The 24924-nt window shown below is 39.6% G+C and overlaps 1 protein-coding gene across 1 annotated transcript in view; it reads right to left on the minus strand.

The window, feature by feature from the left end:
• The window catches only part of KPNA4 (karyopherin subunit alpha 4), a 29493-nt gene extending 11964 nt beyond the window's left edge, over nt 1–17529 (minus strand). Inside the window, exons 1-9 of the mRNA XM_061371653.1 lie at nt 17186–17529; nt 8088–8132; nt 7151–7240; nt 7030–7059; nt 6899–6951; nt 4418–4513; nt 4198–4283; nt 1106–1192; nt 32–201 (exon numbers count right to left, since the gene is read on the minus strand). Of these exons, the coding sequence (XP_061227637.1) occupies nt 32–201; nt 1106–1192; nt 4198–4283; nt 4418–4513; nt 6899–6951; nt 7030–7059; nt 7151–7240; nt 8088–8132; nt 17186–17254 (726 nt within the window). The 5' untranslated portion in view covers nt 17255–17529. The remainder of the gene's footprint in view (nt 1–31; nt 202–1105; nt 1193–4197; nt 4284–4417; nt 4514–6898; nt 6952–7029; nt 7060–7150; nt 7241–8087; nt 8133–17185) is intronic.
• Between the last annotated feature and the right edge of the window lie 7395 nt (nt 17530–24924).

The following is a 24924-nucleotide window of genomic DNA, read 5'->3' on the forward strand; positions in this document are numbered from 1 at the left end:
AGTTTCACTGAACAGTGAGTAATTCAGTCACCTCCTGAATAGTTTCCATCGGCGGAGGAGGATCTTTGTGGCGGCATAAGTTGACCATGACCCAGGTAACATTTCTTAAGAAAGTTATAGGAATAGATGGGCTGATGAAGGACAGCAGTGGTTTCACTACTCCAAGACTAATAACGTAATCTCTACACTGGGGTCCATCACCTGTTTGAGACATCAAAGAACTATGAATATACAAAGATCATCCCATGGCATTCTCAAAAAGTTTGATTTCTGCATACTTTAGTTACATAACACACATACGAAGTTAAAGAATATGGGCCCTGGAAAGATATAAATGCAGACACACACATGTCTATATAGATACCTCTACGATAAAGACACTCGCATAAAGCTTTAGTAGGATCTGTGTCTGCCTGTCCAATTGCTTCATTCTGAACTACTCTAAATGAGGTAAATTAATTTATAACAGGCTGAGACGGTGGTAGGCAAGGGAAAAGGGGTGGCAGTCCCAATTATAAACCCTGTGTTCTTCCAACATTAAAATATGCTAAGAGCTAGCTGAAAATTGCCTGAAAATGGATAGTGGCTTCCTCATATCTGAATATGCTTTTGTCACCATCCAGGTATCACTACAGTTGCCCTGAAAGCAGCATCTGACTTGTACTGAATGTGTTACCACTAACAGCTTCAGGCAGTTACACTACTGTGGATTTTGCTGGTTTGCTTCTTAAGGACTAGGTATTTCTAAAAATACCAGACTGTAGAAGTCTCAGCATTTCAGAACCAGTATTAGTCCTCCAGCACTGCAAGCACAGTCAGGGCTGTAAACCACAAAGCTAGTACTTGCAGGAGAGGATGAAAAAATCAAGTGAAAAATCAAATGATCACAACTTATTTAGAATTTAAACACAATGTTTGTACACTCAGGCGAAATTTCAGAACTTGATACACAACAGAGAAAACAGCAATAAGCAGGGTAATCGCCACTCTAACAGCTGCCTTTTTTCTCATTGTTCAGCATCTAAGCTCTAACACACAAAATCCTACCTAGTTTAACCTTAGTTCACCAAAAGGAACTTTTTTTAGTGGGAGGAGTCACACAAACCTATGATATTTCCTAAAGCCCACACAGCTTGTTCACAAACATTTTGATGTGGTGAATGGAGCAGTCTCAGAAAAAGTGGCACAGCATCTGAAAGACACAAAACCCCCCCCGTGCAATTGTTAATACACCTATCTTAAAAGACAAGAGTTCACATAATAAGCTCTTCAAAGAAATGAGATATTTTCCTTCCTATTAAGTACCCAAGACTCCTCAGATGATACTGAAATAAAACACAACATAACAGTTCCTGATTTACTGCTCTCTTACAGAGTCCACACTTCAGAATATTACGAAAGCATCTCTTAAAATAACCTGACATTTGTTTACAAGTCTCAAGTTTACTGAAGCTTGTCAGGACTCAAAATTTATATTTATTAAATACTGAATTCAGAAATTCCATGCTTCGTTATCGATCAGAACCAACTGCAAAGTAGTAACCACTTAAGACCAACCTCACCCATTCAAGGTGACTTGAGTCAGTAGGTCTACATCTATGTTAATGACTGGTAAGAGGACAGGACAGGGGTTTAAATTTGTTTCAGTATCTCCAGTTTACAGTACCTGATATCCCCACATCACATTTTTACTAGGAGTGAAGTATGTGCCAGTTGCTATATGAGCACATGCAGAAACTAAACCACTGAGGGATCTGCTGTGCACATTGTCAGCACAGACCTCCAGGCAATGCTTCACCGATCAACATCACCTCCAGTTCTACCAAAAGGAAGCTTGGTTGATGGAGCACACACAAGCAGACACATGGTAAACTGCCCGAGAAGCAGTACTACTGCCCATGAGGATGCACTAAGTGCCACGTTAGTGTGTACTTTTCCCTAGTATTTCCAATTCTGCATTCACTATCTTCTGATAACCATTATGAAGGTATGGGTACAGCAACAGCAGCTGTTCCCACAAATCTAGTCATCTTGGCCTCCTGAATGCCAATGCAGATGCACTCCTCAATGTGAAGCCTACTTTTACATCACTGAGTTCTGACTCAATCTGAAATCTACTAAGAGATTTCAAATACTTATATATTTCAAATTAGTAGTAGTTTCAAATACTATGTGGAAAAAAAAACCCACAAACCACCAACCAAAAGGACAACTGACTGAGCAGTACAAAAGGGGTCCAAAATAAAGCACAATTCTGCAGCTTAGGCTGCAAGAAGCGTTCCTTCACTTTGTATCACATATTTCAAGAGGCTGGTATTTTTAGTTAGTCTGCTGTAATCTCTTGTTATTTCTCTCGCAAAAATGATTTACATTGAGGAAGAGTCTCTCTCTTCTACTGAAATATATCATCAAAAGAAATAAACCATACTTTCGTATGTTATAGCTATTAAATTAGCTAATACAGTGCATAAATGCAGACCTAGCTAAGTCAGAGATCATCACCAAAATAAACCATTACTACATTTGGCACTCATCTTCAATCCATTTATAAAAGCTAGGCTTAAACAAAAAGTATTCTAGATCAGAGGTGTGGAACAGATTTCCAAAATTAGATTTCCAAAAGAAAACTTGGGATGCAACAGGGAAAGGAAGAGGAGGATGGGAAAAGGGAACATTAGAATTATTAGCAAAGATACATACTAAAACCAAAGTATATCCAAGTTAACAGGTTCTTAACACTGAGAGGTTGCAAAACCAAAGGAAAACTGATCTTGCAACCAATGCAGCAATAAAACATACATTCCATTAAAAAAACAACAACAAAACTTTAAACTCAAGTCACCTGGCTTAAATTCCTTCACATCCATTGTAGAGAATTCATCATTTTTTTGCAGTTAAAGATTTTGAAACACACCTGGTCATTTAACAGAGAAAATGGTGCTAAAAACTTTCTTATGAAGACCTATCTTTTCTAAATATAAAGTTTGTGAGAAGCTTATAACTACTTAGCAATAACAACAAAAACATTATTTTTAATCACTGAAGGAGGGGGGGTGGGAAACAAAGTCTTGGAATATATGTAACAAGTACTGACACAATGCAAACACCAGCACACCTCTTAGAAATTGTACTTACTACATGGAATAAAAGTTTCAAGCAGTTCTAAAAAGAAGTCAATATACAAATGTCAGGGGTGAGGGGGGGAACCACACACAGAAGACCAAGCATAATTCTGTGTCTTTTCATTGTTGAAATCACAGTATGTTTAATAGTATTGGCAGCATGCACTGCAATATAACAGTAATTCTAACCATTAAAACTTTAAAGCTACTGGTATCTCACATAATGCACACGTTGTGGATTCCCCCCCCCCTTAAATTTTAGGCAAAAACTTGGTTTACTGTATTCTTGACACTTCCATGGGTCTCAGGAAGCTCTGCTGTTTTTTTCATTCAATTCAGAAAGCCTGCAAACACTTCTACTTAGTTCAGCTTTACCAACAGAAGTATTATTTAGACTTAGGTCATGTTTAGATACAGAAGAAAATTTGCTTTGCTTGGCAAGTTGGATTTCAAGTCCAACAACCATTCCTTTCCATGCTTCATATTCCTCAATCTATGAAGGACAGCGTGTTTTCTTCAACTTGATACTGGATAAGGCCAGAGGGATAAGGCACCCTCTTGGCCTTGGTCCACATCTTTTACTCCCTCTTCAGAGTAAGACAGGAAATCCCTCCATAGGCGAGTTTTTTGGTTTGGTTTTGTTTCACACTTTGTTCTGTTTGTCTTAAGTTTGAAGACTGGAAACCAGCAGATATCAACTGCAAAAATAGTGTGAGTTTCCAGAATACATTACTCACCATTAGGAAACCCAACTGAATTTAAAATCTGAGAAAATGAAGAACAAAAGCAGGTGTGTGCTTCAACTGATGCTGATTGCCAGAGAAGAGGTAGAACATCTGGCAGGAGACTTCATGGGCAGGTCCTTCAGCGACTTGCCTGTGATTGACAACTCAGTTTCAACCATCCTGGCTATGGCATGAAAAGACCAAGCATAACATGTGGATTGGTGAACATGCTTGAGATAGAGAGGAACAGGCATGTGGATGTGCTTTACAGTATCATTCAGATGATTTTTCTTATTTCTGTGGAAACTACAGTGCATGCTTTATCAATGATCAAATACTGTTGGACTTACTAGATTGAACTACAGCCTGTGTTTGTTCAGAGGTTCCAGAGGCAATGTTTGTCAAAGCCCAGGCAGCTTCAAACTGTAAAGAAGGACTGCAAAGCAAGGGGGGGGGGGGGGAAGAATAAAAATTTTAACATGAGTTTTCAAACCAGATGCCAGAGGCACACTGCTAAATACCAAGAATTCTCACAGTAATGAAAGCATTTTAAGTTTTAGAAATACTCACTTGTCATCTCTTTCAAGACAATGAACTAAAATAGGTAATATTCCTGATTTTATTAGATCGTCAATTGGTGGATTACGATCACTGGAAAGCAGCTTCCTGTTCAAGAGGAGAAAACACAAAACTTAACACAATGAGAAATCGTGAAAGGATCTCTGGAGGTTTAGTCCTAACTTGCACTCCAAGTGGAACTATTGTTGACACGAGACCAGGTCAGTAATGGCTTCCTGTAGAGTTTTGGAAATCTGTAAGCACAGAGATCCAACAACCTCTCCAGACAAAATGTTCCAGTGCTGCACTATATTCTGCGCTGGGAAGTTTTTGCCCAGTGTGTGTCTCAGACTCTTAAAGATGAAGCAGGATTTGTTTTCTCCACTTTAAGTGAAAACAGTTAATCTCAAAAAGTTGAATTACTGAACTATCAAAAAACTGAAGCCATTACACTCATTACCCATTTTGGTTCCCATGTTTTCTGACTGCTTTTGAAGGTGTATTACCAGTCAGTAAAATAAAAATCACTAGTTATTATTCAGTTACACCCTCCTACAGCCTCCACCCAATAAGGGAGATAAACAGATCCTGGCTGCTTTGATGGGAAAGGCAGAAACTTGTTTCTTCTTTACTAAGGATATAACTTCAGAGAGCAAAGATTCATAAAGAACTACTGTAAAGAACAGAAGTGTACTCATTTGTTTCTATTTTTAAACCCTCTAGCTTCACCTTTCTGCAGGAAAAGGAATTAAGGAGAAAGAAGGAAGCTTCTTGGAGCAGACAACTTGGGCTGTTGCACGAAATTTCTATTAGCAGTAGGAATAAAGATTGTATATTGTCATCTCTTCATGTATCAGCTGATTCACAAACACATGAAAGGCATGACAGAACACAGTAAATAGAAATCAGCTTTCCACTGCTGCTTTACCCTGCAAGATCAGTGGTGTGTTGAAGGGGAAAGAGAACTGGAGATAAGAAAAGCCAGGGCAGCAAAACAAAATATGTTGGAAAACTAAGCAATCACAATAGGAAAGATCTGAACACAGATTATGTGAAAACTCTTGTAATAATCAGTTGTGCATTTTCAACTTCTAAATAAGGTAAAGAAGATTCCTTTTATAAGTGAAGACAATTTACATCTACAAGCTTATAAATATTAAGGAATACAAGTGTACTTGGACAGTCTTAACACTGATTTTTGTCCAGTGACAAAATCGTTGTGAAGTCTATTCACAAACAACCTGCTCAAACAGGTAGAGAACTCCACTACCAGAATTAAATAAAACTTCAAGTTTGGGGAGATGGGTCAGGCAGTGATTTTAGTTTAGATTTTGGTTTTTCTTAAGCACTTCTAATCAGTTTTCTGTTGCTCATATTCTAACTGTGTGTTTTAGGGGTTACTCAGGTAAGGTTTTCCTTTCCTGTTCCAGCTTCAGACCAAAGGATGGTACAGATTAAATCAAGACAGAGGAGCATTTGTTTTCTGCTCTAAAATATCCTTTAATGCCTTTCCAACAATGTAAACTGCGCTGTTTTAATTTTAAATTAGTTTTCAATTAAAAAAACCAAACCCAAACAGCTAGTTACAATAGAAAGAAATCCACACAAACATTTCCATTTCATTTTAAGTCAGGCTCAATTCAGCATTCTTCAGTCTAATCTGGTTTAGAGCACCTGCAATAAATAGGATGTGCTACATGATACTACACTGAGCTGATCAGACTTTTTAGTGAAGGCAAGCTGCCCAATGGAAATGGGCATAGAAACTGGTCTTTCCCCTACCAGTTTTAAACACATTAACTCTCAAAAGTCAAAGTAACTCCAAAGTCACCCAACTTCTCTACAATCTGGAAATCTTCCCTTGCACATGAATGAACCCTCTTGACCACAGACAGTAAACAAATGCAAAGCTGTAGCTTTCTGCTACAAAACAGATTTCTACTACAACCACTAGTTCAGGAAACAGCAGTTAAATACTGTATTTATGCAAGCAAAGTTCTTAAGAGTATTTTAAGATCACTTTCAGAATACATACAACTGCACAGAATTCCTCTTATATCAAAAAGTGGTTTTAGAGGCCTGATCTATAATAAAACTAGAAACAGGATTATACCAATTCTTGTGTTTAAAGCTAAAGACTTTATAATCCTCCTAATTGTCTATTTTACTCTACTTGAGAAAACAATCAAATACTGCACTAAAATCTTACCATAATGAAAATCCTGACCACTTCAAAGACTTCAGAATTTTGATTTTTCTTGTAAAGTTCTATTTATCAAATTAAAAAAAAACAACAAACAAAACCAGAAAAGAAACCCCCAAAACAACACAAAACAGACCCACACACAAAAAAAAAAAAAACAACCAAAAATCCCCCAAACCAACAAACAGTTAAGGACACACTTGTTCTAGTTAAACTAGAACACATTTCTGAATTTAAGAGCATGAGGAAATAAGAATAAAACCAATGTATTTGGGAAAAAGTGTTCTTACCTTGCCGCCTGCACAGCACTCAACTGTATACCCTGGTTGTCACTCGAAGCATTCTAAAATAAGAGAATTTAGACTTTTCATATATTTGTCACCACAACACAAAGAATATTCAAACAAATTATTTTTTTTACCTGTACTATTGCCTCCAAAGAAGTGTTTTGCTAGAAAACAGAGACAAAAGCAGTTAGAAATTTAAAATGCCTTTTAAGTATGTAAAAAGAGGACATGCTTTAGAATTAAATTCATTCTTACCACTCTAAAGTCACCATCGATATCAGAATCTTCACAAATATCTTCATGAGGAACATTTCTCTTCTTTAGAAGATGCTCATCTCTTTTGTTCTTAAAGAGAAAAAATACTTAATACCTTTAAAACTTTGATTTAGGGGGTGTGGGGCATGTTAAGAAGGAAACAGAAGCTTCTGTTTTAAACAATAATCAAACATGCTTTCATTGGCACTGACAGAATTTCCAAAGGTATTTCCAAAATTCCAAGAGGTAGGAAAGGACTGCACAGAGAAGCACATTTTGGATATTATTTCTTCCTGGAAAAATCCTTCACTCAACTTTGGGTACAACAGTAACTACTTTTGCTAGAAGTTTCACGTGCACACATCAGTCCACACTGACAAGGCAACTGTCAGGGGCCAGCTTGCTGTTCATCCCAGAAGTAGAACAAAACAAGTTATGATTACTTTCCTAGGTTTTCAACAATTCTAGGCAGTGTTCCCTTCACACATTCACTCTTCCACTCTTACTTATGTATTGAACTGTTTTAGGAAAGTAAGCAGCTTTCTGTCTACAGATTAGTAAGAACACCCAGTTTTCAAAGGAAAAGACATAACCCTTTTTTTAAGCTTTTAGAATTAAAAGGCAGCTGGAGAAGCGAGTATTATTCCCTTCAACAGATCACAAATAAAATCCTGAAGTTCTAGAAGAAAAATGATGAAATTTCTAGTACAAGGTATGGTAACATCAGAACTTCCTTCTAAACCAAAGTACCTTTGCAGAATTAGTAAAGACAAATAGACAGTTTAACAATGGTATTAGTGGTGGACTCCTGAAAGAACACGCAACAGTTGAGTTAGGTTTGGGGTTTTTTTTAGCCTGTATCAAAGCCTCTTGAATTCTACTGAAATGTGAACATAGCCAAATGCCTTTTGACAAGACTAATTCTAAGTCATCTTACCTTTCTCAACTCCACAACAACTTCATTCCTTTGTCTTCTCATAGTCTGAAAAAGAATCAAAATCAAAATGCATTATGTTCTGAGTCCAGACCAAGCAATTACAAAAGTTTTTGAACTTTAAACAGTACCCATACACACAGGATTTGTCATTACGTAAGTAGAAATCCATCAGGAAATAGAAGTGTGTTTTTTGTTTTGTTTATTTTTTTTTTTTTTACTATATAATAACACCTCCTAGATCTTCGTATTGAATTAAAAAAGGGTATGCAGGATTAGGAATAAACAACCTGACAAGAAAACCCCCTGCACTGTAAGGGCAATTTTTATTTTCTCTACAGCTCTCATTGAGAGAATTCACTTAAAAAAAGTCAATTGTAAAGATACTTAAATTGGTTTATTACTGCTTGTATTGGCTTACTACTATGCAAAGTAAAAATAGGAGGAAAAAAAAGTGATTTTAGACTTTGAACTTTAGAGTGAATAAGAATAGCAACATTAAAAACAATTGCATTTTTATTGTGACTTAACCATTCACAAGCCTAGAGAAAGCTTGAAACACCAGAGTGTAAGGGACTGCATTAACAGAGAATACACGGAAAAGGAACAGCTAAGAAACCTTCTGAACAGCAGTAAGAAACAGCTCTGAAAATAACGATTAAAAGCTAGACTTTCAGAAATGTAATTGTTTTGATGGAAATAATGCTTATTTCATCAGAAAAATATCCCAGTTCTGAGCAAGGCAGTTTGCCTTCTCAAACAAGAACTACAAGAAAAGGAACAGAGCAGGAAAGGACACAGGTGGAAAAGAAATGATGGTTCTCCACTCCTTTGGGGTAGAATTTTCATCACTTGAGGACTAAAATGCAGTTCATCACAAAGAAAACAGGCACAGGAAGGAAAAGGCTCAAGAGCCCCACATCACAATAGCTTCCCATATTTAAAAGGCAAAGTATACAAGCACACCAATGCAGCTGAGGCAACTGGGATGACTAGATAAGAGTTATAATAAGCAAGTGCAAACCATCCCACACTGAAAAGCACCAAATCAAGTTTCCAGGAAATAGGTGTGTCTTTAAAGAATGTTGATTCAATTGGCCAATCAAAATCAGAATTAACAGCCAAGTGTAAAGCAGCTTATATTCATGGCTTTTTCAGTTTTAAACCTAAAAAGTCAGTCATCTCTGCTAGATGGTGGTGAACAGCTGACACTGAACACTAGCCGTATGCTGGTTTTATTCCAGTGCTATGGAGTTACTCTCCACAGCTGGGTAAACTTCTGAAGTACTTCTTGAATTCTTCATATGACAGCAAGAATCTCAATGGTATAACCTCTAAAGAGGAAAAACTATACTTCACTGATAATCTTAACATTTGTCTAGTCCAATATGTATCCTCCTAGTTAATCTAATACTGGTCTTATAAATAAATAAATAACATTTTAATGGTCTTTAACAGCTCCATCTCGAATTTCTGTATCAGCAAAACCTAGAAAAGTTTCTCCAGCAGTTATCTTCTTACACATGCATACATACAGTTACAAACTACTGGCATCATCACCTGGCAGCCCATGCTTCATCTTTGCGTAGCGCACATCACTTCAATGCATCACAGGTTGCGAAAAACAGGATGAGGGGTAGCAACCATGCAACAGGATAGCACAGTCTATGATTCAGCAACAAAGACATAGATCCCACCTGAATAATGAATGGCAGCTTAAGAAGAGAGCTAAAGGCAAGCAGCACTAGGTAGCTATTTATCTGTGCTCAAAGTGCTGCTGCCTTCCTGGAGAAGCCGGTACATTAATGGATATCACCCACCACTTAAGAGGCTTCGGAAAGATGTTGCAACTTTACAACTAACTCATCTACTGCAGGCTCTTGCTCAGCCTGTAATGTAGTGCTCAAGGTAGTTTCTCCAAAGTCTACTACACTGACATTTTCAAGAAGAAAAAGACTAAAATCTCTGATAATAAGAGTGCAGAATTGTACCAAGCCCCTGCTGATCTCACTAGACTGTTAATTAATGCCTTCCCAATCTACAAGTGCTACTGCAACCTAACAAAATTAGCACACCTACTAAAAAGCTGTACTGCAAGGATTCTTCTTGCCAGACTTGAATCTTGACATTACTGGTCACAGAAAACCTGTTGCTGACCAACATCCAATGTACATTTCAAGGGAGTAGAAGACTGAATTACTAGGACACCAACTGTAAGACATTAAGCTTTAAGGATATAAAAAAGTAATAGCTGCAATTACTAGTGAGCCCAAAAGGAAATATATCCCAACTCAGGTGGTAACATACCTTCAGGACTAGTACACAAACATATGTATGTAATAGAGATACAGGGACAAGTGAGTGGGCCCAAAACAAATACTCCAACAAAAAAGCCTGAGATATGTCATTTAGAAGTTTCTTTACTTGAAAAATCATAAATGCCGTTAATCAGACTTTAGAAAAATCCTGGAACTATCAATACTTTGCTGGAACAAGAAGAGTGTTCTCCCTCCAGACATAAGCTGACAGGCCTTTGGTTTTAATTCCTGCCTGCTTCTTAAGAGGACCTGCATAACCTGGCCTCACAAATGCCTTCACATGAAAGACAAGCAACTAGTGAAGTCACTCAAGAACAATTTACCAAAATAAGGTTCCAATAAAATAACTTTCTGTGTAAACAGTAGTTTGTTGACAAACTAGTTATTACTGGTGTCCTGGGTTTAGCAGCAGCAGTCATTTTTTCTCTTTCTTGGTAGCTGGTGCAGTGCTGTGTTTTGACTTTCAGCTGGAAACAGAGCTGAAAAACAATGATGTTTTGGTTTGGCCAAGGACTTTGTGGGCCTCATGCTCTGCCAGGGAGGAGGGGGAGCCGGGAGGAAGCAGAGACAGGACACCTGACCCAAACTGACCAAAGAGGTATTCCATACCACAGCATGTCATGCCCGGTATGTAACTGGGAGTAACCCGGAAGGGGCTAGGTCGGACTGCAGGGCTGGAGAAGGTATCGGTCGGTGCTTGGTCGGGCTGGGGGGGGCAAGTTATTGGTCACCTGGTGATGGGGTGTTGTATTCTCTTCCCTTGTTATTTCCTTTATCATTACTATTATTGGTGGCAGCAGTAGTGATTTGTGTTATACCTTTGTTACTAAACTGTTCTTATCTCAACCCGTGGGAATTGCATTCTTTTTGATTCTCCTCTCCACCCCTCTGAGAGTAGGGGGAGGGCAAAAAGGGGGGGGAGTGAGTTAACAAGCTGTCTGGATGGGTTTAAACCACGACAACTGGTTAACCTGTCACTGCTCTTCCTCCTAGGAAGAAAAAACACACAACAAATACAAACTGAAGTTAGCTCACAGCGTCATCACCTCAGCCTAGAAATGGAACAGATAGGTTGGTCAGCAGACTCATGATCAACTTTGTAGCCTTCCAGAAAAAAGCTCAAAGGGCAGAAAACCAGGTATAATGGTTCTTTGGCAAGTAGCATTGTCAAGCTAGATTCTCCCATCCGTTCTGTGTAAGATTTGCCTTGATTGTTGGACTTCCCCGATTCAGTTCTCAGTCTGCACTAACACAGCTATGAGTAGGAAAGCAGTCTCAACTTAAAAGTTTAAGAAACAGGATTCAGAATGGTCCTTGTAAAAGTGTTCCAATTTCAGCATACTCATCACTTCAGTATGAATTTATGTGGCTCTTTCAGTCACTGGATCCTGTTCTTCATTTGCTCCATCAAAAAGCAAATTATCAAATCTATTTCTTTCAGTCTATGATTGCTACCCCTCCACCTTCCTTTTTTTAATTATATAAAACCTGAAGTTTTATCATAAGGGCTATTTTCTGACCATTAGTCATTACTGAGCCATTCAGCTTATCATTAAAATCTTGTGTTAGCTCATACCTGTAGGATCCTGATACATTCTAGTGTTTTTCACAACAATTCCAGAAAACAGAGCAAATGTTCTACACTCCACACTCAGGAACAGCTCCAATCTATTAGCCCTTTCTAAGTACATAAGCCTGGAGCTCATCTGATATATCCTGACCCCTCCTTCCACTTCTTCATCTGAATCAATGCTTCTCGGAAACTTGTACTCTTTTGCTATTATAAAATATTTCACTCAAGTAGCTCTACTTAGCACCTACAACAGGCAGGTCTGACAGCATTCCAATAATGGTAGAACTTTACCTATTCCTCTCATTCTAGCAAACAGTTTCCAAAGGAACGTTGTTTCTGTTGTGGAACTCAAAAGGCAACAGTTACTTTAAATCCTGAGCCATCTTTCATTCCTAGAAAGTCACTACAACACCCCAGCGCTAGTCTGCTCTACTAATCAAAACACAAACAAAAGCAACAAAAAGGGAGCAGGATGTATGTGTGGGAAATATACCACTATTTATCTTCAAAACCTTTTGTGGGCTGGATGGCATTTTTAGTTATTTTCTTTTTAAAACACCACTTACTATGGCCCTGTGCACAAACTGCTTACTCACTAGAGCAACTTACTAGCTCAGAAAGCACCCAGTCTGTAGACCACAGCTGGAGAAGGCTAGTCTACACCTCATAACATCCAGTGCAGGAACCGCACCAATGACTAGGAAACTTTGTCTCGTCCTTCCCAAGTGTAAAAGGCACCAAACTACCAAACAAGGAAAGAAGCCTTCACATACAAGTTCATATTTGCATTTGCTGAAAATCCATAGTCTTCACATTTAATCAAGTGATTTAGGCCCTCCTCTATCAACTGTTTCCCTCTTATACTAATCCTAGCTCATTTGTAACCTGAAGCAATTAAGTCTACTCTCAAGATCATTGATAAAAATGGCATGGCATTTTAAAGCCAACACAATCTCTACAAGATACCACTAGAAAACACATCTCAGCAACTATTCCCCCTTCAGAATTATAATGGGACTCTCCATCACACATAAATAAAAATCAATATGACATTGCATATGCTGTCATTCTGTTTTTTCCTGGAGAAGTTGTGCATGCCAAATAAAATGCCTTACACAAACAAATAAGTACAATTTTTAAATTATAAAATGTATGAGATTCACCACAGAATTACAAGTCAGCTTAAAGGAACCTATTTTTATCTAACTCAGTGAGTGAAATTCCTGCTTCCCTGCAGTTCCTCCATATTTGAATCTTAAGTAAACTATTGTGTGGAATACAGAAAAGGCTGAAAAGCCTTAACTACCTGCAATATCCAGTATATCTTGTAACATTATCTTTCCTTCAACCCTCTGAAGCTTCCTTGTTGTTCTCAAATGTAGTTAATACAAGTCCAGTGAACCCTACTGGCAACTCTTAAAAATCTTGACACTGTTGATCGTAAAAAACCCAGATTCAATGGCTCCTCCAAAAGTAGTTTTTAAGTACTCTGAATTACAATATTATTGTCATTTGACATCATGTGTCTCTCAATTACAGAGCAGAAATACCTATCTGACACTTCTCCTGTGCTGACATTCTTCAAGCAATTCTTAAACCTCTCACCCAGCAACACAGTCAAGTCAGGGAAGAAGAGGCCAGCAGAAAAGCATTAGATTGTTCCAGCAGTTGCACAAAAATAACATAAATGAAATACTGTTTTGTTTGTTTTTAAATGAACCCAAGAGCCTAAACATCAGTCAAATCTGAATGCTGCAGCAGGTGTGATATTGATCACCTGGTAAGACAAAAAGAAGCAAACAAAAAACCCAACCCAAACCCTCTTTGAATTTTTGAAGAACTCCCCAGAAGCTCAAGACCCCTAACATGCAGTAGTAAAAAGCAATTACTCAAAAAATCAAACTGTTCATAAAGTTATGTCTGCAGCAGTCTCAAATGAACAATTTGCACTTATGCTGGCCTTTGCAAAGATTGAGTATCTGATTCCAAGGTCTGTGGTACTAACAATTAAAAGTGAAGATGGGAAAGAAAATTGGGTATCATCACAACTATACCCACAGTAAACAGAAAACACAGCTTATCTTTCCTTATTCAAGGAAAGTCTAAGTAAAATCTATTCCTTATTGAAAACACATGAGGAGAACAGTTACCTTAACTAGATTTGCTAGTAGATAGTCATTTGCATAATTCTGTGTAGGAGTCCAGATAAGCACTTAAGTAAGATTCTGGATGCAAAAAAACAACCAACCAAACAAACAAAAAAAGCAAACCACAGCACCAAACAAAACCATCCAAGTGACCTCTTCTGCAAGGCTAGCTCCTATTTGTGCTCTTACAACACTTTTCTCCCTCCACAGCTTTAACTCTTAAATCTAAGACCTTACAGAATGGTGTTAAGACAATCCACTACAGAGATACAACCTTAGTATTACCTGCAAATTATTGCTCTCTCAGCACAAACTCTTTCAGTATTAAAAAGCTTATTACACTATTTCTTTGAGCAGTGCTACAAAGAAGAAAAAAGAGAAGGAAGTACTTTATCTTTGTGGTCACAATGAATCCCTCTATTCCCAAAGCCACCACCAATCTATCATCTTAGAACAACCTAGCAGCAATTGTTTACAACATAACATGCCCACACATGCATGTTTACCCAATAACTCAAGCAGATGAGGGAATTTTGCTAAACATCTTATGTAAAACAGGTGTGTGTGGTTTGGTTCCCCCCATCACCACTCTTTTTCAAGGCCCAAATTTCTATTTTCAGGAGCACATTGATATGGTCTGGAAAACTGAAGTTCAATTTTAACTCATTAATTATCTAAAAGGCTAAATGCACACTTAGCACATAAACAACAACACACTGTGAAGATGTGGAGACAAGTACATGTGACAGCAACTGGTAGCAACATAACCACCAATGACTGATTTAGACAATATGGAATTCTACGTGTACCATTAAAAAAAAATATCTTATTTGTGACATGACAACCCTTCACAGCCTCTGGAATATCTGTATTTTGGATTCAACAAAACTGCAGTGATTAGTTATATTCATCTGCTCATGGCAAATGAAGGTAAGCTGTCATGGAAAAGAAAAAACGATCACAGGTTTGTAAAAGAAACCAATGGCTAAATGTGTAATTTCAGCATAGATAAAAAGGAGGAGAAGTGAAGGAGGGGGGAGGAGGGAAAGAGATAAAGATCAAATGTTGGCTTCCTATGTGAAGTAAATAGGCATCTTTCTGGGCACAGAAACGCAGGTGGTGTGAACTAGCTGAATACTCATTAGCAACTGTTGCTACCACAGGATACTTGACTGTAAGTGGACATTACCAACATCCCTCACACTAACAAAAAAAGTGATGTGTAAGCAGTTAATAAGCAAGAATGAGAGCCATAAGCCTGAGCTATTGTATGAAAAACAGCCATCCACAGTGGTTATTTTAGGTACCAAGCATATGTTCCAGGATTTGTTGGATACATGTCAGCATCTAAAATTTAACATGGCCTAGCAGTGGGTTTTTTTCACTCTGTAGAAGGCCATTTAAGTGCATCAGCAAACTAAAAAATATACTGCAGATACAACCTATTCCTGATACACATGCACGTGTTCTTTTTACTTGCACGTGTCCACATGGCACTTTCTCTGCTTTATCTGACTTACCTTAAAACTCAGTACATAGGTACCAAAGGAGAAAACTCAGATGAATTCCAACCTGTATTTTCCCATTATTTTATTTTTTTACTATAATAGTATACGCTTTACTGCACCTTCCTAAAAATGTCTTTCTTGTACAGTTATCCATTCATGACAGTGTAACAATTTAGATAAAACCAAATTAATACCTAAGACAACTAGTTACAACAAAGCTGACCACCCTACTAGCAAACAGAGCAATCACTCCACTGATTATTCCCACTTTCAACATTTTTGCCATCACCAAACTTTGGACATAACTGAACACTAAACTGTTTTATTAATATACTTGGACAAGTTAAAAATCCAGGTGTTACTGGCTTCTGAATTACCCAGATTGGAAGCTTAACAGATGTTCTATAAATAGCAGCAATGTAAATGCATCTTTTAAGAAGGAAATACTGCAAAAATTTTGTCTTCATATGACAGATTAGAATATTATGCTAATTATAGGGACCCATATTGAGAGTAATGAAAAACGGTATGAGAATGCCAAAGCCTATTTCTTGATCAGAGCCCTATACTGTCAATAGTCAGATACACCCATTTCCCAAATCAGCACTCCCAACCAAGCATTTACAGGTGAGGACTGACACCTAATTTTTAAAACTAATATTTGCTAAGGAAACCCAAAGTTAACTATCTCTTCTGCTGCACTGGTGAAGCATCTTCGCATCTCAAACAATGCGTGTAGCAATCCAGCCACTAAAAAGTTTAGAGGCTCTATGCTATAAACCAAACTGTTTCCACGCTCAACTAACTGAGCAGTAAAATAGTAATATTAGCCCTATATTAAAAAAAATGCTTTATTTTATACATAGAAAAATCTTCACTATAAAGAGTAGGCAATAATTAATTCGCTTATTCACTGGAGTACCTTACAAAGACACCAGCAGAATGCCAAACTGGGCCCTAATCCCTGACTCAGTCTTGTAGGGGCCACTCTGCGCAAAGCGCGATTATTAAGAGCTAGCAAGAAATTAAGGCAGAGCCATGCGAAACCACGAGTGCTGTGCTGGACGGCCCAACACCGAGGCAACACCTCTCTCTACCAAGAGTCCCTGGGCCGAGCTACGCTAAACCATAGCCCTGAATACGAGGCCGGTACCTGCCCGCGCCGCGGGGACCAGCCGCTCATATTAGCCGCCCCCCGCCCACCACTGGGCGGCGGGGCCCCCGGACACCCCGGGCGGCGCTGCGGGGCCGGGCGGCGCAGACCGAGCAGGCAGCGGCAGCCGTTGCCCCTTCAGCTGCGGCCCTCCCGCCTCCGCGCGGCGCCCAACAGCCCGGCGACGCCCGGCCCCACAGCGAGGCCTTCGCTTCCTCTGTCTGCTTTCCCTCCCCGGGCATCGGGGAGCGGCGCTCCTGCCTCCCTGCGGGGCGGGCAGCACAGGCCGCGGCCCCACCGCGGGCCCCTCGCCGGCGGATTAGGAAAGACGCCACACGGCGGCGGCCCCCCTCTCGCCGCCATGGCCGGCCGGCCCCTCCCGCGAGGCGCCGCGGCGGTTACCTCCAGGTCGCGGCCTTTGTTCTTGAAGTTCTTCAGCCGCTGGTTGTCCAGTTTCTCGTTGTCGGCCATGGCGGGGGGGGTGGGGTAGGTGGGAAGGAGCACGGCTCCTCCGCCTCCTCCCGGGCCCGTGCCCCTACCCGAGCCCGCCGGAGCCCCCCTTCCCGGCGCCGCTGCGACCGCCGAGCCCGCTTACGCCTCAGCACTCGTTCTGCCGCGTCACCGATCCGAGAAGCCGACGCGGGGAAGTGCCGCTGCCGGCCTGCTCGAGGCGGCGCTGCCCGCTGCGCCCGGCAGCCGAACGTGCCGGTAGCGAGGAACGGCGGGAGCGGGTGAGGGGAGGGGAAAGAGGGGCAGCCTCGCTCTGGGCCGGCCGGCCGCGCCCGCCGATTGGCTGCGGGACCCGAGCACGGAGACCAATAGGAGAGAGGAGGCAGAGGGAGTGAGCTGCGCGAGGATGTGACGCGCGCGCGGTGATGGCGCGCGGAGAGGGGGAAGGGAGGGGATCGGAGCGGGCCCTTCGAGGTGTTTCGGCAGGTCCGCTCAGCCGCCGCCATCTTGGGTGTCGGGGCTTCCCGGGCCAGGAGGAGGAGCGGCCGTGCTCTCACCGCCGCGCAGCGCCCGCTGCATCTTGAGGCGAAAGTCTAGTGCGGTTTATCCTTCTCCCCGCTCCTCTTTGCGTTCGCCCCCCTCAGGGGACCGGAAACATGGCGTTGCAGTGTCCTGCTTTAACGACAGCTAAAAAAAAAAAAAAAAAAAAATGAATAAAAGAAGGGTCTTTTAAAATGAAATTGTTCCGCTTGGCGGCCGCAGGACGGCACGAAAGGGGGTGCTCAGCCTGCGGGGGAAGGATGTACCCGGCTCCCTGAGCCACCTGAGAGGAGGTGAGACTCGGTGTCACGCTTGTGAAGTTTCAGAAAAGTACTTGGTGAAGCCTGAGCGCAAGGAGCTGCTGCAGCCAGCACGTTTGGTACGGTCCGGATTTTAATCCAAACCGCTTCACCAGGCTTTGGCCCTAAACATTTCCACTCACTGTGGAAAGTTAAGTGGAGCAGGGCACAGGATACAGCAGCAGGTATTCTGACAGCCTCATTGGAGACATGAGCAAGCTCTCCTCAAGAGATAACATTCTCTGTTATGCAGGAGTGTTTTCAGGACTCTGCTTTATTGGACAATATTCTCATCTATTCTGCATAGCAAATGTGTATCCAGTTCACAAGCAAGACTTAGTAGGAATATTTCTGGTAAGGATGATCAGCATTAGGAGCAAAACTACTTTTCAGTAAGATCAGATTCCGTAGATATTTCTAGGTTCTTAAAGTGATGAAGTCATTTTGGCTTATTTGGGTCCAAAATAGGTTGCTGTCGTCTTTTGGACTCTACTATCTCAGAAGTTTTTACAGGCCAACGTCTTACCAGTTTGTTGATGACAGGGTTAGTGGCAGTGGATTTTGGTCAGTAGTAAATGCTGTAACTCATTGTCAGGTGAGGGTGGTGGACACTGTTTCCAAACTAATTACGAGCTTTCACCAGCTAAGCTTGTCCCCTTTGAGTAGAGTCATCAGGGTTACATACATTTGTAAACTCCCTTCTAGGACTTAAAACTTCCTTCCAGGTGCTTTATAGCAAGCAACATTACCTCTTTGTTATGCAAACTACGGTGAGCTGCAGAAAGGCATTCCTGAGTTTGTATTGAGCATAGCAGCAAAGGGATCAATGCCATGAAAATTCCATGGATGTGCTTTGTTTGAACATAACCCAAGACATTTTGTTTACACCAAATACAGTCTATTGGAATATGTCCCTGTCTTTATTCAGGTAAATCCTATCTATAAAAAATTACTTATTGGTAACTCACATCTGATAAACGCCTGTTGACAATGACTGCTCAGAAATATCAAGACATCTCCCACTCTATAGCTTTTCTGTGCTGCAGGTGATTCGACGACAGAGAGTTTTTGGAAAGGTAGAGAGATCAACAGGGAAACAGTGGTTTATTTGCAAAATACACAGTGGTTTTTATTCTCAAAGCTGACTTGGTAATGCCTGTGGCATTTGGGACTCAACTTTTTAACTTGTGAGGAAAAGATGCTCAGTAATACACGTTCCTTCCAGTCATCCACAATATTAGAAATGTTAGGATATAAGAAAAAATATCTGAAATTGGAATATTAGGGAAAAAAAAAAATCTGCTATCCAAACTGTTTAGGCTAAGCTGGTTAATTTTTATGGACATGAGGTAAAGAGTATTGAAAGAAATAGATACATGTACAGAGCAGAGGGGTTGCTAAATTTTTTCCTACTTTTATGACTTGATCCAGAAAAAAGTACTATACACTTAAGCAGAAGCACTCACTGGAATGTAGACTGCCCTGATCCTGCACATAGCTTGTACTCACTCTGAATGACTGGAAAATTAAGGCAGGGGTTGTGGGGATTCTTGTATGAATTCCTGTGCTATAGAACTCTTGCTTCACCAGCTGCCTTAAGATTTTCCATGATACTTGTACAAAGTCAATTACAGAGTGATACAGATTCAAAGTTGCGATGAGAGATGCAGTCTCCCAAGTGTGTAAACTAAGTGACTTATGAGTTTCAGGAACGATGGCTTGACTTAGTTCTTTGTGAAAACATGAAGATTATGATATTTGAGACGACAAGCGACTGTGTGTTTTACCTCTAAGACATTTATGGGAGGATGAGACTTTATTCTAGATAGAAATAATCAAGACTGAAGGTGTCAGAAATTGAAGTCAGAGTCACCACAGCCACATCTGTTGCATAAATGTAGTAGCTATATGTCATCAGTATGAGGAGTGTAAATTAGTCAGGGTCAGTTAATGCTGATGTTCTGCCATAGAGGCATAGCTACTTGGCTACCAATCAGTAAACCATTTTGTTCAAAGCTGTTGTAGGTACAGAAACTCTTTAACTTTGCACTCTGGATATACAAAAAGACATTCTCTTGACATGGCTATTTGCATTTTAAAAAACAACGCAGTTTGCCCATTTGGCAATGTTTTAGAAAAACTACACAGAGAACAAGAAAAAAGGGCATCTTTTTAGCCAGTGCTATTGCTCATTGGTGTTTTGGTTGGTATCACAGCACAGTTGCCTTAAGAAAACAAGATAGTATACAGGAACAGCTATTACAATATCAAATCCTCACTGTTTCAACATAAATATATGCTGTCATTTCAGAAGGAAGCCTTTAGTAAAAAAATAAGAAAAATACTAAAATACCTAAAAAAGTATGGGAAAGAAGAAATTCTATTGGCATTTTCAATTTTAAATCAGTTGATTAGAACTGACAGGTAGTTTCTTATTACTCTTAGCTTCTGCACTTATGATTTAAGAAAATGATCTGCATGTAAAATATTTTGCATCATCAAATCAGCAATGTTTCATATTTGCTATGGCTTTTGTGGTGTTATTTTATAACCCTTTATTTACATGTGAATGGTTTGAATTAACTGAAGTAAACCAAACTACTTTTGATTTTATTTGCAGGAGTATTGTCACAGTGCTTCCTTTTATGATTACAGATTATGTTGTATGTTTCACAGGGACATGAAAAATCCTGCATATGTTTTATTCTCTGTCATCTTTGGAATTGCCCTAGCTGAACATACCCACTGTTATCACATGGTTGGTACGATGTATAGTATTACACTGGCAACTGTGATCTGACACTTTTTGCTGAATCACAGCTTTTTACAGAATAAGGGTATGAAATCCAGAAAGAGATACCTAAAACTAACAAAAGTTAACTAATAACTGTTACAAAAGGTGTGAAAATTTAGCATGCAGCACTATGATTCTGTTATTCTGACTGGCTCATCTAGTTGTACATTTGAAGTTCAGCTCCTCCTGAGGAAATAGTACCCCCGTTGGAGGAAATACAAGAATCTTAACAAGTAAAATTGCTCTACAGTTTTATCCAAAAATATACATAAAAGTATTGTGGAGTTACATAATGGCATAAGTCCTCATTCTTAAAAGGTATTTTACAGATCAATAATTTGCCAGTTAAATTGCCTGAAACAATACCTTAGCCTTGGCCATATTACCATCAGTGGTCCACCTTGGCCTCCAATCGGGAGACTTGGAGGCACACCATACATAACGCCGCTGACTCCTTTGAGTGCTCACGAAGAACTAGTCTCGAGGAGAAAAGACAACGCAGGAAGAATCATGTCCCACCTGTTCCACCCAAGGAGACCTTCTGCTGTGCTTTTTGTAGCCGGATTTGCCTATCCCACATTGGCCTCCTTAGTCATCAGCGCGCTTGTAGTAAGCGTGGGTAAAAGCCCTTCCCAAATCTTCGTTCGCGAAGTCAAGCCATGATGAATTTGCCAGTTAGTTGTAGTGTCACTTCCTTTGAGGAATAATTTTAGTGGCCCTGAGAAACATTTTTGCAGAATGAGTTTTAAAATTCTGTGGCCCCAAAAAGGTTTCTTTGTGAATCAGTCCCGTAAAGCACAACTGAGGCTCTGTCTCAGCAGAACATGGTTATTAATAATGAAATCAGAGTAGTACATTGGTTCCAGCGCATTACATTCCTGACCACGTCTTGAGGATATAACTAGTCAGGCTATGAAGGTAAAAAATATTTGGTGTATAAGACCCGAGCCAGAAGTTTATGAAAAGAAAGAAAAACCCTTTGCCTCCACCACTACTCCTTTCATAGTTACCTTTTCTATGTCTTTACTAACCCACACATACACATGCTCATCCCACTGGCACCATGCTTAGCACTGACTGATTACCTAGCATGTGATTTGGGAAAGATGGAATCAGAAAGCCAGCACGTTCTCTAGCGACCAGAACTGACTCAATGCCCTAACTAGTGACAATGACCTTTTAATGAAGTCATCTCTCTGTTGACCTTCCCCCTGTGTTCTGGAAAAAGACTGACAGAGACAAGGGACTGAGCAATAATAATGTTATTTTATGAGTAACCATTTGAAAATAATTGAGAGTTACCTTGGAGAATCACACTGCCGCATCTAATATACCACTCTGTGGCGTAATTTTCTTACTAAGCACCTTCATATGAAATGTAAGAACATGCTTTGCGTATACTAAATTACATGTGTTCAGAGGAAGACTATCCTTTAGTGGTCTTTGATCTGTGTCTATGATCTGGTATTGTCTGAGGAATAATTTATAGCATGACTTCAGTGTAGACATAATCAGAGATTAATCAAGTGCAGTTTGTTTAACTGTAGTCTAATTGATCTGTTTAGCTCTCAGAGGAACAATTACCATGTTATTTTTGTATTGGTTTGATTTTACCTGAGATCTGCAGTGAAAATCTACCAACACTTGGAAGACCAATTCAAGGGGCCTGTTCCCCTTGAATTCTTGATTTTGTGGCATGGGGCTGTCTCTAAAAAAAAAAAAAAAAAAAAAAATCCATAAAAAAAAATGGTTATTTAGTTGTTTCTCCTAGAAGGATAGTTTATCCTAGAAGGATATGTGGATATGTTTTGGCTAAATGTGCATGCCTATAAACATAATAAGTTGTGCATGTAATACAAATTACAGTATGGTCATGTTCAAACTTCATGTGATATTACAGTACAAAGCTCTGTATTTTTATATATTTTTGCATATTTCTCAGGTTGGAAAACAATGGTAATGCAAACATAAAGATGTGAATTAGGTTCTGCTCACTTTCCAGTCCTTCAGGCAGTAACAGGAAAGATACTTAGAGCTGTCTTAGCCTCTCATTAAGGAATGGTGGTAAAGTGTTTGCTCCTGGCATCTGAAGATGAAGTTAGAGTAGCTTGTGGTGGTTATAATTTGGTGGGATTTGAGCTGTCTGACAATGTACAGGTGCTAGAAAAGAGATACCATTTGGCAAGGAGGAATTTTTCTCAACAATACAAGTTTCCAGTTGATGGAAGGAGCCAATTTTGTCCCTTTTCAAAGTTTCCAACACAGAGGATATGCTGCATGGTTATTGTGCTCAGTCACATGAAAATTCTGGCTTGCCAAGCAGCTACATCACTGGGAGGCCATTATGGTTTAAGGGTTCATTTGGATCTCTCAAGATGAAAAAAAAGAAAAAAAGGAGAAAAAGAAAAAAAAAGAGACAAGGAAAAAATGGAGACAAGGAAAAAACCCCAAAACAACAAAACATAACAAACAAAGAAAGAAAAAAAAGAAAAAAGGCAGAATATGTATGTTTGAAATGGCTTTTAGCCACTGTTCTCCCTTCCATATATGTAGCTCATACATGTAGCTTCCATATATGCAGCTCAATCGATTTGTGTTACAAATAGTTTACATTTATAAAACGGTAACATGTTTATAATTTATGAACTTTACACTTCATGCAATTAGACAATTTTAATTATCAAAAGATCTTGAAAATCTCTTTCCAGTAATAATGTAAATTGATCTGAAATCTTTTACTAACATATTTTGCCCTAAACATACATTTAGGTATGTCAGCCTCAAATGGCTTTTCATGGCAAGTAAACCTACGTCCCTAGTATAAGAAACGGAGTATTATGTACAGCTGCAAAGATTTGTGTTGCCCATAGAAAATTCTTATTAATCCTGGGGTTTATAAAAATGGAATAGCTAGTATTAACAGCAACAAAAAAAAGTAGACCGCTGGATTGCTGGTAGGATATTTATTATAATTTTTTTATCTGCTATGCAAACACAGCTATTTGTCTTCATTTTACACAGAGTGTCTCCAAGTCTGGAATCCAGCTGTTACTTGCTGGACATTGAAACCACCATATCAGAATGGGGTCAGATGTGATTATTGCACTGGGTGAAAAAGACATAAAAAACTGCCACAGAAAAATAGTAAATGCACAAACTTGATCTTCACAGCACAGGGATTTTAATTTAAAAGGAACATTATTACAAAAAAGTAACCAAGATGAACAGGACCAATCCAAGTAAAGCACTACTGTTTTCTTGGGCTCCATTACACTTGAGGAGTTTTGTGGTCTTTTGCACTTTTCCCCAAAGAACTCTCCCATAGCTCCTGAGCATGAAAACCCTTTTCTAGAAAGAGCTAGAGGTGCTGACAGAGTTTTTCTGCTGAAGGAGCAGGCAGGTGGAGGCCTAGTAATTCCAGAGGAAAATCAGCATAGAACCCTCTACATGAGCTAGTGCAGCCCCCCACACCGTGCAGCCACAGGTCATGAGCAGCAGATACCAGACTTTCATTTCAGACTTCCTTCGCTGAAGTAGTAACAACTACAGCCTGCTTTTGGGGAAATAAAGACATATTTTTACAAAAGATGCAAAAGACACAAAAGACAGCATACTTTGTAAGGTTAAATCTAGGAGGAGGTTTGGTTTCTGTTCTCTGAGTACTATTTTTTGCATTTAGTCTTGTCTTATATCAGCGTGCCAGGATATTTTTTCCAGATGTGCCATTAAGCAGCTACTATCTCTAGGATGTCACCTTTTAGCACAGTGCATGATTTTGCCTGACCCTCTATATTCTCTTCTGCTGTTTTCTTCTTTTACCCATTTGAACTGCTTGAGCCAGACTGTAATTTTTTTTCTCTCAGAAAATGTTCACACAAAGTCAGAATTCCTTCCTGAGCAATTGCTTTGTTAGCCAATTCTCAATTAGTTGTTCAATACGCTTTGCCCCAGTTGTATGCCATTTTGTAATTGAGTATCTGCAGCACCCACAATAAATCCTGCCCTCACTACTGACGTTTCCTTTGCTCTTGCTGTTATGTAGAGGCATGTGAAAACAG

The sequence above is a fragment of the Neopsephotus bourkii genome, unplaced genomic scaffold, assembly GCF_033783945.1.
Source record: "Neopsephotus bourkii isolate Nb327-2 ecotype Australia unplaced genomic scaffold, CSIRO-AGI_Nbou_v1 NB_1574, whole genome shotgun sequence".
Classification (NCBI taxonomy): domain Eukaryota; kingdom Metazoa; phylum Chordata; class Aves; order Psittaciformes; family Psittacidae; genus Neopsephotus; species Neopsephotus bourkii.